The 12,896-nt window shown below is 42.4% G+C and overlaps 1 protein-coding gene across 4 annotated transcripts in view; it reads right to left on the bottom strand.

Moving 5' to 3' along the window:
• The window catches only part of RNF10 (ring finger protein 10), a 35,433-nt gene extending 25,641 nt beyond the window's left edge, over positions 1-9,792 (bottom strand). For all 4 annotated transcript variants that reach the window (XR_012019330.1, XR_012019331.1, XM_072802790.1 and 1 more), the window contains exon 1: positions 9,163-9,792. Coding sequence is in view for 2 of the 4 variants with exons in the window: in XM_072802790.1 (XP_072658891.1) it covers positions 9,163-9,319 (157 nt within the window). In the remaining 2 variants the exon portion in view is untranslated. The remainder of the gene's footprint in view (positions 1-9,162) is intronic.
• Between the last annotated feature and the right edge of the window lie 3,104 nt (positions 9,793-12,896).

Raw genomic sequence — 12,896 nt, 5'->3', positions numbered from 1 at the left:
CTATTTATTTATATCCTAACAATACTATAACGGAAAAAGTCTATGTCACTACATAGTTGACAACATAGAGGTGAATAAACTTTATTAAACTGAAGGGTCAAAATAATTTCTTGCTTTAAATTTGATTTTTTCTGAAGAGTAGCAACAAATACTTTTTCAATCTATTGACCATTTGCATTTTGTGTAAAGAGCACTTGTTCATATTCTTTGCCCCATTTTTTCTACTCAGGTGCTGAATGGCACAGATTAGTTTGTCCCAAACTGAACAAAGAATCCCAACAACACATTTAACATATGCCAAAGTTTACTGGCTGGGAAAAAAAAAAAAAAAAAAAAAAAGGTAAAATGCGATCTGAGAACCATATATACCTAAATAACTAAAGGTGGAAAAACTCCCCAAATCAGTCTTTGGACAAAAAAGACAACTTTATCTTGTCCCTTTGCCCATTCAGAATAATTTTTTATTTTAATCTCAGAATAAAATTTATTTTAAAAAGATTTCTGTCCTGTCTTAAATTTGTCTATCTTCACTCCATGTTGTCTTATTTCAACACAGAAATCTAATCAAATCAAGCCTACATACTAATTTAATGACTTTCATTTATGCAGAAACTTAGAATGGAAGTTGGGGGACTTTTAATGAAAAAATCCATCAGGCTTACTCTCAAAACTTTAAGGAGGTGGTAGTTTACAAAGCTAAGAGGATTCCACCAAGACCCTCAGATACTACAAAGTTTTTCCCCCAAAATACAGCTTAATCCTGTTTACGTTAAAAACATATAATCCAGGGATGCCTGGGTGGCTCAGCAGTTGAGTGCCTGCCTTTGGCTCAGGCTGTGGTCCTAGAGTCCCGAGATCGAGTCCCACATTGGGATCCCTGCATAGAGCCGGCTTCTCCCTCTGCCAATGTCTCTGCCTCTCCCTCTCTGTGTCTCTCATGGGTAAATAAATAAAATCTTAAAAAATATATATATATGTAATCCATAGAAAAATAAAAAGACACATTAAGAAACAAACTTAACTAAGGAGAGCAAAATGATGGTTATCAGAGGGAGGTGGGTGAGGGGATGAGTGAAATAGGTGAGGGGGATTAAAAGAGTACACTTACAATGAGCACTACTACTGAATCACTATATTGTACACTGGAAACTAATTTACCACTGTATGTTAACTATACTGGAATTAAAATTTAAAACGTAATTTAAAAAAATTTTGGGGGGATCCCTGGGTGGCCCAGCGGTTTAGTGCCTGCCTTCGGCCCAGGGCGCGATCCTGGAGTCCCAGGATCGAGTCCCACGTCGAGCTCCTGGCATGGAGCCTGCTTCTCCCTCTTCCTGTGTCTCTGCCTCTCTCTCTCTCTCTCTCTATGTCTATCATAAATAAATAAATAAATAAATAAATAAATAAATAAATAAATAAATAAATAAATAAATAAATCTTTAAAAAAAATTTGTGTGGGAACTGTTTAAAATTTTAACATTTCGGGATCCCTGGGTGGCGCAGTGGTTTGGCGCCTGCCTTTGGCCCAGGGCGCGATCCTGGAGACCCGGGATCGAATCCCACGTCGGGCTCCCTGCATGGAGCCTGCTTCTCCCTCTGCCTGTGTCTCTGCCTCTCTCTCTCTCTCTCACTATCATAAATAAATAAAAATTAAAAAAAAAAAAATTTTAACATTTCTTTTTTTTTAATATTTATTTATGATAGCCACACAGAGAGAGAGAGAGAGAGGCAGAGACATAGGCAGAGGGAGAAGCAGGCTCCATGCACCGGGAGTCCGACGTGGGATTCGATCCCGGGTCTCCAGGATCACGCTCTGGGCCAAAGGCAGGCGCTAAACCACTGCGCCACCCAGGGATCCCAAAATTTTAACATTTCAAAAAAAATTTTTTTTTTTTAATATTTTTTATTTATTTATTTATGATAGTCACACACAGAGAGAGAGAGGCAGAGACACAGGCAGAGGGAGAAGCAGGCTCCATGCACCGGGAGCCCGACGTGGGATTCGATCCCGGGTCTCCAGGATCGCGCCCTGGGCCAAAGGCAGGCGCCAAACCGCTGCGCCACCCAGGGATCCCTCAAAAAAAAAATTTAACATTATTAGGTTTGATAACATAATGAAAATTAATTTTCATTATGAAAAATTGGATATATTTGTTACTATATCACAAAAAGGTCAATAATGCCCCCCAGATATGTAAAAATATTAAGCTTTCTTTTTATCAGATATTTTTCAATAAGCATTGACAGTTATGAAGCATATTAATATAATTTATTCTCAGTAAGACTTATAAACACACAAACATATATATGTGTATATATATCTCACAGAAACAGGTCTGCAAAGGCAACACAGCAGGCTGACTTATGTATATAAAACAAGTTCTGTATACTTACCATTTGGGTAATTTTTAAAACTATTAAGTACCTAGAAAAAATTATTTCTAGATAAGATGACCAGTTTATTTTATAGCAGATTTTAAAAATCCAAGGTGAAGCATATCCTCAAAGAAAAAAAGGAAACAGCTAATAAAATCAGAGTCCGAATTTTGAAAGCAATAGCTTCACACTACTTTTATCACCACCATGGGACAAATAAGAGGTATGCCATCCTCTCCAAACCTGACCAAACCACAACCTGGGAATCAAGCTAACAGGCACAGGAGATGGCAGCAATGTAAACAGAGAACAGATGGTCACAGAAACTCTGCCAGACAAGGTTTACTCCTACCAGTCACCTTAAATCCCAGTTAGAGAAAGTGACTACAGTTTAATCTGAAGCTATAAACTTAAGAACTACACTTTTACCTACTACTTCAGTCAGCCATAGTTATTGTCCAACACAGCATCACTGGTAACATAAAGCGAAGCTCCAGATCTCTTAAATGTTGTCTTACCTATGGAGTTGATAAGATTTCAAATAAGTGGAAATTCAGAGGGAGAGTGCAAGTTTACCATGAGAACAAATGAGATCTCATGAAAATAGGCATATACAGAAAACGTTAAGTTTCCCAAATCTCATTGCCCAAGACCATCTCAGATGATACTACATTTGACCCTAATACTTTCAAGACAAACACCTACCAGTTGCAAAGATTTAGGTAAAGCCACATTCTACATTTTGAGTGCTCAAGAAAGTTAAGCTGGTACTCAGCAGGCGCACTCTTTTCATTTCTTCACTTATTACTACACAGGCAAGGAAGCAGTTTCATCATCTTTACAGAACTGCTCATTTCTAAAACAGATTACAAAACTGACCACATACGGATCCACGATTTTAGTTGCTAAAATCAACTCCTTCATCTTGTTTTCCATTTTCCTAGGGTATGCAGTCAGATATCTGAAGTGAGAGGCCAATTCTTATCTCTAGACCCAGGCAACAGATAGCTAAAAATTGAAGGTGCAGTCAGGCCTGTGACCCAGAGATAAAGTTCAGAGTACTGTTTTTGGGATGTTTTGTAGACAACTTGCCAGGACACACATGTCAATAACATGGGGGTGGAATCTGTCCTCCTTTCTCTGAAAGGAGATAGCAATGAAGATGATCTGCTTCAGATTTTGGAAAGAAAAAAAAAAAAAAAAAAAAAAAGTCAAGTTCCTAGCAGAAACTTATTCTCTGCTGCAAGTTTTAAATTTCAAAGTGGTGGTTCTCAATCCTGGCTACGCAGAAGAATCACTTATAGAGACTTTTAAAACTATGGATGCCAAGGGGGAATCCCTGGGTGGCTCAGCCTAAATCCCAGGTGGTTTAGCACCTGCCTTTGGCCCAGGGCGTGATCCTGGAGTCCCAGGATTGAGTCCCGTGTTGGGCTCCCGACATGGAGCCTGCTTCTTCCTCCTCCTGTGTCTCTGCCTCTCTCTCTCTCTATCATAAATAAATAAGTAAATCTTTAAAAATAAAAAAAATAAAACCATGGATGCCAGGGCCCAAGGATCTAACCCAGATCTAAACAATCAGAAAGAATCCCTAAGTGGGGTGCCTGGGTAGCTCAGTTGGTTAAGCTGCTTTCTTCGGCATGGGTCTTGATCCAGGGTCCTGAGATCAAGTCCCCGCCGAGTGGGGCTCTCTGCTCAGCAGGAAGCCTGCTTCTCCCTCTCCCTCTGCCTGCTTATGCGCACACACTCTCCATCAAGTAAGTTTAAAAAAAAAAAAAAAAAAGAATCCCTAAGAAAGAGCTCCACACAACCCTATTTTTAAAAAAAGATCCCCGGGAAATTCTGATGCACAAGCCAGAGCTGAGAACAACTGCTGAGAACTACTGTCAAGACACATTCCAAAATGGACAAGACCATTAGTTAAATGGCTCAAATCCAGAACTCAGGATCACAGAATCAACAAGAGACTTGAAAATTTAATCCAGTGTCTCAGTTCTTCCACATTTCCCTAACAGAAAGGTCTCTACTAAATAACACATCTCAGTCCTTCCCCTCATTACCAAATTAAAGACCATCAATTTTTCACAGTTAAATAAATTGGCATCATCAACATTTCTAGCTCTAGTTCTAACAGGTGGCACAACCTAGAGGTCAGAATAGCAGCCAGGAAATTTCTACTGCTGATTCATGCTATAATCACAAGCAAGTTCCTAACCCATCACTCAGAGTGGCTGACAAGCACCTCCGGAGGGGCAACATATGGCCTTACTACAGAAACAACTGACAACAAATTGAATCCAGCTGAAATTCTCACTCTGAACAAAAGGGAGAAGTAGTATCAAGAATGACACATGTCAAGTTTCTCACCTGCTAAGGGAATTTATACAAAGGTTAGTTTATAAATAATGCCCAGGACTTCTTAAGAATTCACTTGAGGGGCACCTGTGTGGCTCAGTTGGTTAGGCATCCAACTCCTGATTTCAGCTCAGGCCATGATCTCAGAGTCAGGATGGAGCCCCATGTTGAGCTCCACACAGGGCATGGAGCCTGCTTAAGATTCTCTCTCTCCCCCCATCCCTCTCCTAAATAAATAAAAGAATTCACTTGAACAAATCCTCTCAATCCCCTCTAAAGCCTCAGTTTTCTTGTCCATGAAATAAGGTTTATCCTCTACTATACCTCCTCATAGGGTCATGAAGATTAAAACTTCTGTAAAATGCCTACAACAGTGGTTGGCACAAAGTTTCCATTATTATTTGGAAGACTATTATAATTAATAAATCTAAATAATTCCTGTCAAGAGCACCCACTAGACTTCCAACAAAGCCATATAAACCAAAGACTCCAGCCAACAGGCCCGGAAATTCTTGTAACTTCTCTTAAATGGTTATTAAAAGCTTCAAGTCACCTCAATTTTCAAAGCCATCAAAACCTCCTGGTCCATTTACAGCTTAGAAGCAAGTCTTCAAGGCAGATTACCACTAGTAACCTGGCTCCTGGTACCGGAATAGGAGGAAGTGTGTCAGGATAGTGCTTCATATCATCAACCTCAAAATAACTACTTCATAATACCTGACCTTCCCTTAACCTCCATGGTAGTACCATCCCCCGCCTAGGGGAATGGGGCAAGAGCCTGGTTCTGGGCCAGGTTCCATTGTTTGTCCATAAACTGCTTAACCTCTCTTGCCTCTTTTTACTTTCTTTGCTCTTTCTAAATGACTTTCCCCAAACTTTAAACCACTTTTCTCCTCTGGGCTATATTCTTGGGCTATTCACTGTTAAACATTCTTAGAATTACATCTTAGGCCTACTGAACAAAGCTGTAGGAATAAATCCAAGAAAAGGAATGTTCTGTGAATGTCTAAAGTAATTAGCCAAAGGAAAGAAACTGTGGTATGCCACTATGGCAGAAAAGACCAAGTTAAATCCCAGGAGCCAAATTTACCTATTTCCTGAGTGTGTGAACTTAAGCCAACTGCAGAAACAAAGACTCAAGTATATTAAACATGTAGCTAGGAAGCAAATGACCATTTCTGACATGCAGTTTAGAAAACAGAACAGAGGGTTTTTTTCCTCACCTGAGGTAGGGAAAGAAGAAAGGAGAATTAAATATTTAAAATCTGAACAACCCCTGTTCCTGTTACTTTAACAAAGAAAGGTAAGTTATGTATTTTCACCTCACCCTCCCTTTTCTTTCTTCAACTCAGAGCTCTGAAACTCAAGAGGTCAAGTTTCCAGCAGAATCAAGTACATGAAGTATTGAGTCAGCTGCTAAAATACTACAGAAACCTATGGAATTGGGATCCCTGGGTGGCGCAGCGGTTTAGCGCCTGCCTTTGGCCCAGGGCGCGATCCTGGAGATCTGGGATCAAATCCCACGTCAGGCTCCCGGTGCATGGAGCCTGCTTCTCCCTCTGCCTGTGTCTCTGCCTCTCTCTCTCTCACTGTGTGCCTATCATAAATAAAAAATTAAAAAAAAAAAGAAACCTATGGAATTATGCTGAATATGAGCCTACCGTTTTGTTAGAACCCTCTAGAATCAGTGTATAAGAGGTCCTGAATGATATGTGCCATAACAGCATTGGTCTTAGCTATGTTCTATTTTAAATTTTTTTCTTTTTAAGATTTTATTTATTCATTCGTGAGAGAGAAGCAGAGGCATAGGCAGAGGAAAAAGCAGGCTCCCTGCAGGGAGGCTGATGCGGGACTCGATCCTAGGACCCTGGGATCACGGCCTGAGCCAAAGGCAGATGCTCAACCACTGACCTACCCAGGTGCCCCTAACTATAACGTTTTTGGGTTTTTTTTTTAAGATTTTATTTATTTATTCATGAGAGACAGAGAGAGAGAGAGGCAGAGGGAGAAACAGGCTCCATGCAGGGAGCCCAACGTGGGACTCGATCCCGGAACCCTAGGATCACGCCCCAGGCAGAAGGCAGGCGCTAAATCTCTAAGCCACTCAGGGATCCCCAGCTATAACGTTCTTAGGGCAGCATTTGCTGCCCTTCAGTTCAACCTTAAAAGTTAGCCGATATCCAGCTTTTCCTAAGCCATTTTTAATTTCTACCTACTCTGCCTTTGATCTGTTTCTAAATGCATGCAGTGGATTATGCCTAATAAACTCTGTATTTAGCTACAAACCTATCCTTCCTATTTGTTAAGGGTACATGGCAGTAGCCAGAAAAGTAGGCATTGGCAATGGCAAACATGCACAAGCTTGCTAACATATTAAAAACTAATGCTACCAGATGGCACACTGCATATTTTATAAAACTTGGCAAAAACTCCTTCCTTCCTTAAAAGCTTTCAATTAAGAAGGTGAACAAGTGTTTTAAGAGCATTTTATACTATTCAACTGTTATTAAAAAATCACCTTACTCAGAAAACCAACAATAAGTATTCTATACAAGTCTATCTGAAACACTAACAAATATTTTCTTGGTCAAACTACAACAATTCTCTATCATCCTGATGGGTAATCAGAGTTAGGTCTAACCAACATATTCAAAGTTAGGAACAAAATAAGTAAAATGCCTTAAAATATCGGTTTTCTTATTGGATTTATTATTGTCACAAACATTCACTACTGCCTCACTACAGAATAAACCAAAGACAATTATTGCAATAGACTCATTATTTTATGTCAGTGGTTTAAAAGGAAGCCCAGAAAAATTAGTTGACAATTCAGACAGCTAGAAAATCATCATCTTTAACTTCACACCTAGGAATAGAGTGTGAATAAAATTTTCCCTGCAAAAGGACTCTAACCTACTAAAAGTAGTTATTTATCAATTACACCAAAAACTTTTAGACTAAACCAAACCAGCAGTTCTAACACTAGCCAAGAGGGGTGGCTACCCTCTAATTCTAGAGGGATATGTGATAAAGCTACACATGGGCAAAACCCCCAAATTAATCTACATAATACTGCCCGAAAGTCCACACTAATCCCTGCTTAGTTATTTAAAGCATTTATTATTGATACAATTGGCCTCCACCTGGAACTCCTATAAACAATTTCTAGAAGTCTTCAGCATACCAGGTAAACAAGTTTGCTATACCCAAAAGATCAACTCTGAACAAGTCAGTCTTAAGATTGTTTTTTCTCTTTGTTTTTAAGCCTGACAGTTTTTAAATCTTAAAAAGTGTTAAATCGGACATCCACATTTGGGGACTTCAAATGTTCCCTGTCTGCCACACATCCTCACTTCCACTGCAAACATCTTCCTGTTACTGCTCATATAATCACAGCAGAAAATAGCAGAGATTTGTACACAGGCTTTTAAGTACTATAGAGAACATTCAACTCCAGACTCTGCCAACTCCTAAACTCCTGGCCTCTCAGCTTTTTCCTTCTTCAGAAATGAACAATTCCACCTTGCTGGACAAGCTAACAATCAGAGTATAGATAACAGAGGTATAAACCTAGCCTAGGCCCTGGTGCATGGTTAAGCCCTCAATAAGCAGTAGCTATCATCACCAAGATGGTCATAACATCGAAAGGCCTGACTACAAAAATAAAATTTTTCCTGCAAAAGGACTCTAACCTACTACAGGAAAACAAGCATGATGTGTATGTGGCGACTAGCTGTCAGGTATTCTTCTAAGCTCTTAGTTCCGTTTGTTTTCTAAGTTAATTTAATTAATTATTATCTCTACCTTCACGGAAAAGGAAATTTGGAAGCTCAAGGTTTGGCAGATCTAAAAAGGCTGAATCAGAGCCCTCGATCTTAACTACTCCTCCACAATGAACAAAGCCATTAGAGGACCAGTCTTCCTCAACAGAGGAATGGATCCGGAACCAGATGACTAGGAAATTTGAGTGTGAAAAGTCCTTGGGCCCCACCCTCCCCTGTTTAAACTTGAACACTCTCCAATGCTAATTCAACATTAAAGGGTAGAACAACTCGGTGGTTTAGAAGCGTGGACTGGTGAGTCAGACAAACCAGCAGGTCTTAAGGCCTGCCGTGAGGCACATACCCTACCTTTTCTGAACCTCAGTTTCCTCATCCACAAAATGGGGATAAGAATAGCACCTACTTCACCAATCTGTTTCGAGTATTAATGCAAGGTTAATGCAAGCATTCACCTAAACCACGCTGCACCGTGTTCGTGAAGTGTTAGTGTATAAATAACGGGAGCCACGGAAAAGGGGAGAAAGGTAGAAATGATGGTAGAAAGCGGAGCTGTCCCTGGGTGACCCAGCGGACAACAGAGCGAGGATCCTCCCCAGCCTCGGGGGCAGTCGCCCCCCGCTCCCCGCCCCCCGTCCGGGGAGCACGCCCTTACCGCTCTTGGGTTTAGACTCGCCGGCCGGCCCCGCCGAGGCGGAGCGGGGCGGCTGTTGCCCTTTGCTGCTGCCCGAAGAGGCGGAGGAGCTGCTGGAGCCGCTGTTCTTGTCCATGTCGGAAGCGGTGGCGGCGGCGCTGGGGGAGCTCTGCGGCATCAACGGGGGCCTCGGCGGCGGCGGCGGTCGGAGCGGAGCGGGCGCGGCGGGGACCCAGGCTCATGGCGTTCGGGGCCGGCGGGGGTCGGCGGCGGCAGCGGTTCTCGGCCTTCATGGCGACATTTTTCCCTGTTTCCTTCCTCGGCTTCTCAAACTGGAAAGAGAAGCGGCGGGCGGGGCTGTCGAGCCCGGCGGCGGCGGCGGCGGCGGTGGTGGCGACAGAGAAGGAGGAGGAGGCCGGGGCTCGGAGGTCCGGGCCGGGCCTGGCGGGGCGGAGGCTGCGGGGGAAGGGGAGGCGAGGGAGGGTGCGCGAGCCCCGCCGGCCGGCCGGACACGCTCTCCCGCCGCGGGGCAGGGGAGAGGGCTGGCTGTCTTGGTGTCGGGGACGGGTGTCTCCGACACAGCGACCGACACTCGCCTCTGGGCCGAGGCCGAGGTGCTCCGGCAATGGCGACGAGTCGCCAAACAGCATCTCGAAGAACCCGGATGGACTATATATAGTGGCAATGTAGGAGTGACGCCCTCTGGGAAATGTAGTTTTCTACCTACATCCGGGCCCAGTGAGTTCCACCCTCCCACCCCTCCGTTTGAAAGGATGATGGGACTTATAGTTCAGGTTTTAGTTTAAGTAGGCTAATAATGTGCACAATAATATGCACCACTACTAATAACCCAAACATTGGAATATCTGTGGAATCCTTTTGTTTATTTATTGGTTATGGTTCTTAATCTAGTATGAATATCAATTTATTTATGGCTCTATCCCCCAATATTTTTTAAATTTTTTTTATTGATGTTCAATTTACCAACATACAGAATAACCCCCAGTACCCGTCACCCAATCACTCCCACCCCCCGCCCTCCTCCCCTTCAACCACCCCTAGTTCGTTTCCCAGAGTTAGCAGTCTTTACGTTATGTCTCCCTTTCTGATATTTCCCACACATTTCTTCTCCCTTCCCTTATATTCCCTTTCACTATTATTTATATTCCCCACATGAATGAGAACATATAATGTTTGTCCTTCTCCAACTGACTTACTTCACTCAGCTATCCCCCAATATTAATAAGGGCAAAAATAATGACAAAACCCTACATTTAATATCACTGCACAGCACTTCCTCATACAAAACTTCATTTCATTGTTAACAAGTCATTTATTAATAGAAGCCATTGTCAGGGTGCCTGGGTGGCCCAGTTGGTTAAGCATTCAACTCTTTTTTAAAATTTTTTTTTAATTTATGATAGTCACACACAGAGAGAGAGAGGCAGAGACACAGGCAGAGGGAGAAGCAGGCTCCATGCACCGGGAGCCCGACGTGGGATTCAATCCCAGGTCTCCAGGATCGCGCCCTGGTCCAAAGGCAGGCACCAAACCGCTGCGCCACCCAGGGATCCCTAAGCATCCAACGCTTGGTTGCAGCCCAGATCATGATCTCAGGGTGGGTCCTGAGATGGAGCCCTGAGTCAGGCTCCTGGCTTTCAAAGTCTGCTTAAGATTCTCTCTCTTCCTCTCCCTCTGCCCCTCACCTCCCCTGCTCGCGTGTGTATGCTTTCTCTCAAGAAAATATATGTATTTCATTGTTAATAGTATTATCTTTGAGAGCTTATCATTAGCAGGCATTGCACTGTGGATTATATGGATTATCACACTTAATACATCAACTCAAACTTAAAGACAAGGAAAATGGTTCAAAAAGCTTAGATCAGAAGCACCTGGGTGGCTCAGTGGTTGAGTGTATGCCTTTAGCTCAGGTTGTGATCCTGGAGTCCCAAGATCCAGTCCTACATCAGGCTCCCAGCGAGTAGTCTGCTGTCTCTGCCTCTCTCTGTGTGTCTCTCATGAATAAATAAATAAAATCTTTTTAAAAAACTATTATAATCTTTGTTCCCATTCCTCAACTGAAATCTCTCCATAAAATCCAAGTCCAGCTATTTTGTACACTGGAGAAAAAGTTCAGTTGGAAGTATGATGTTTTTATTGCCAAGTTGCCTGAGCCAACTCAAAAAAAACTATACAAAAAAATAAGCAAGTGTTCCACACTCTGATAGCTGTGCATGATACAATCCTGAAGGGCTTAGTCTTCCTAAGTGAAATTATGAGCAAGAGAATCCACACAAAACTGGATGGCAGCCAGCTTGTAATAGTTCATTTGGATAAAACATAGCAGAACAATGTGGAACACAAAGGTGAAGCTTTTCCTGCTGTCTATAACAAGTTCACTAGCAAGGATGTTAACTTTAAATTCCCAGAATTCACTTGTAAACAAAACTGACTAAATAACATATCATTCACCCAAAAGAAAGGAAGAAAGGGAGGGAGTAAGGAAGAAAAACTATAAGGAAAGATGGTAACAAGAACTATCATAAAGTTAACACAAAATGCTGACTATAGCAAAGGCTCCAAGGAGATGTACAAACAGTTGAGGAGGTAGAGGAGGGCTTCTCAGAGAGGTGTCACTTGAGTTGAGCATAGAAGGATCAGTGGAATTTCAGCAGTCATATCTGAACAAGTAAATAGATAAAATCCTAGAATTCCCCTCATTGGGTCCTTCTTGGCTTCTTTTGCAGCATCACCATATGGGATATAAAACAATAAGTATGTATATATAAGTCAATTAATTTCTTGAAATTAATAGTTTTAACTCGAATAAAGAAAATGAGATACTAATCTCATATTTTTATTTTTTATTTTTATATTTTTAAAAGATTTTATTTATTTATTCATTAGAGACACAGAGAGAGAAGCAGAGACACAGGCAGAGGGAGAAGCAGGCTCTCAGCAGCGAGTCCAATGTGGGACTTAGAACTCGACCCTAGGACTTCAGGATCATGCCCTGAGCTGAAGGCAGATGCTCAACCACTGAGCGACCCAGGCGTCCCTCATATTTTTTTTAATTTCTTTTATTTATTAATGATAGTCACAGAGAGAGAGAGAGAGAGAGAGGCAGAGATATAGGCAGAGGGAGAAGCAGGCTCCATGCACCGGGAGCCCAATGTGGGATTCAATCCCGGGTCTCCAGGATCGCGCCCTGGGCCAAAGGCAGGCACCAAACCGCTGCGCCACCCAGGGATCCCCTCATATTTTTATTTTAAAGATTTTATTTATTTATTTTGAGAGGGACAGAGAGCGAGAGCACGAGCAGAGAGAGGGAGAAGCAGACTCCCTGCCTCAGCAGGGAGACCAACATGGGGCTTGATCCCAGCACCCTGAGATCATGACCGGAGCCAAAGGCGGACACTTAACCAACTGAGCCACCCAGGTGCCCCTAATCTCATATTTTTAAATTTCCTTAAAACAGCCTTCATCAGTCCTTGTCCTGCTTCACCTTTTGCAGTTTTTTCCCCACATGTCATATCAAAATGAGAACAAATACATAATGTTGGTCTGGTTTTTTTTTTTTTTTTTAGATTTTATTTATTCATGACAGACACACACACAGAGGCAGAGACAAAGGCAGAGGGAGAAGCAGAGGAAGAAGCAGGCTCCTCGCAGGGAGCCCGATGCAGGACTCGATCCTGGACCTTGGGATCATGCCCTGAGCCGAAGACAGACAATCGCTGAGACACTCAGGTGTC

The sequence above is a fragment of the Canis lupus genome, chromosome 27 (genome assembly GCF_048164855.1).
Source record: "Canis lupus baileyi chromosome 27, mCanLup2.hap1, whole genome shotgun sequence".
NCBI lineage: Eukaryota > Metazoa > Chordata > Mammalia > Carnivora > Canidae > Canis > Canis lupus.
This window is presented reverse-complemented; position numbering and strand designations above follow the sequence as displayed.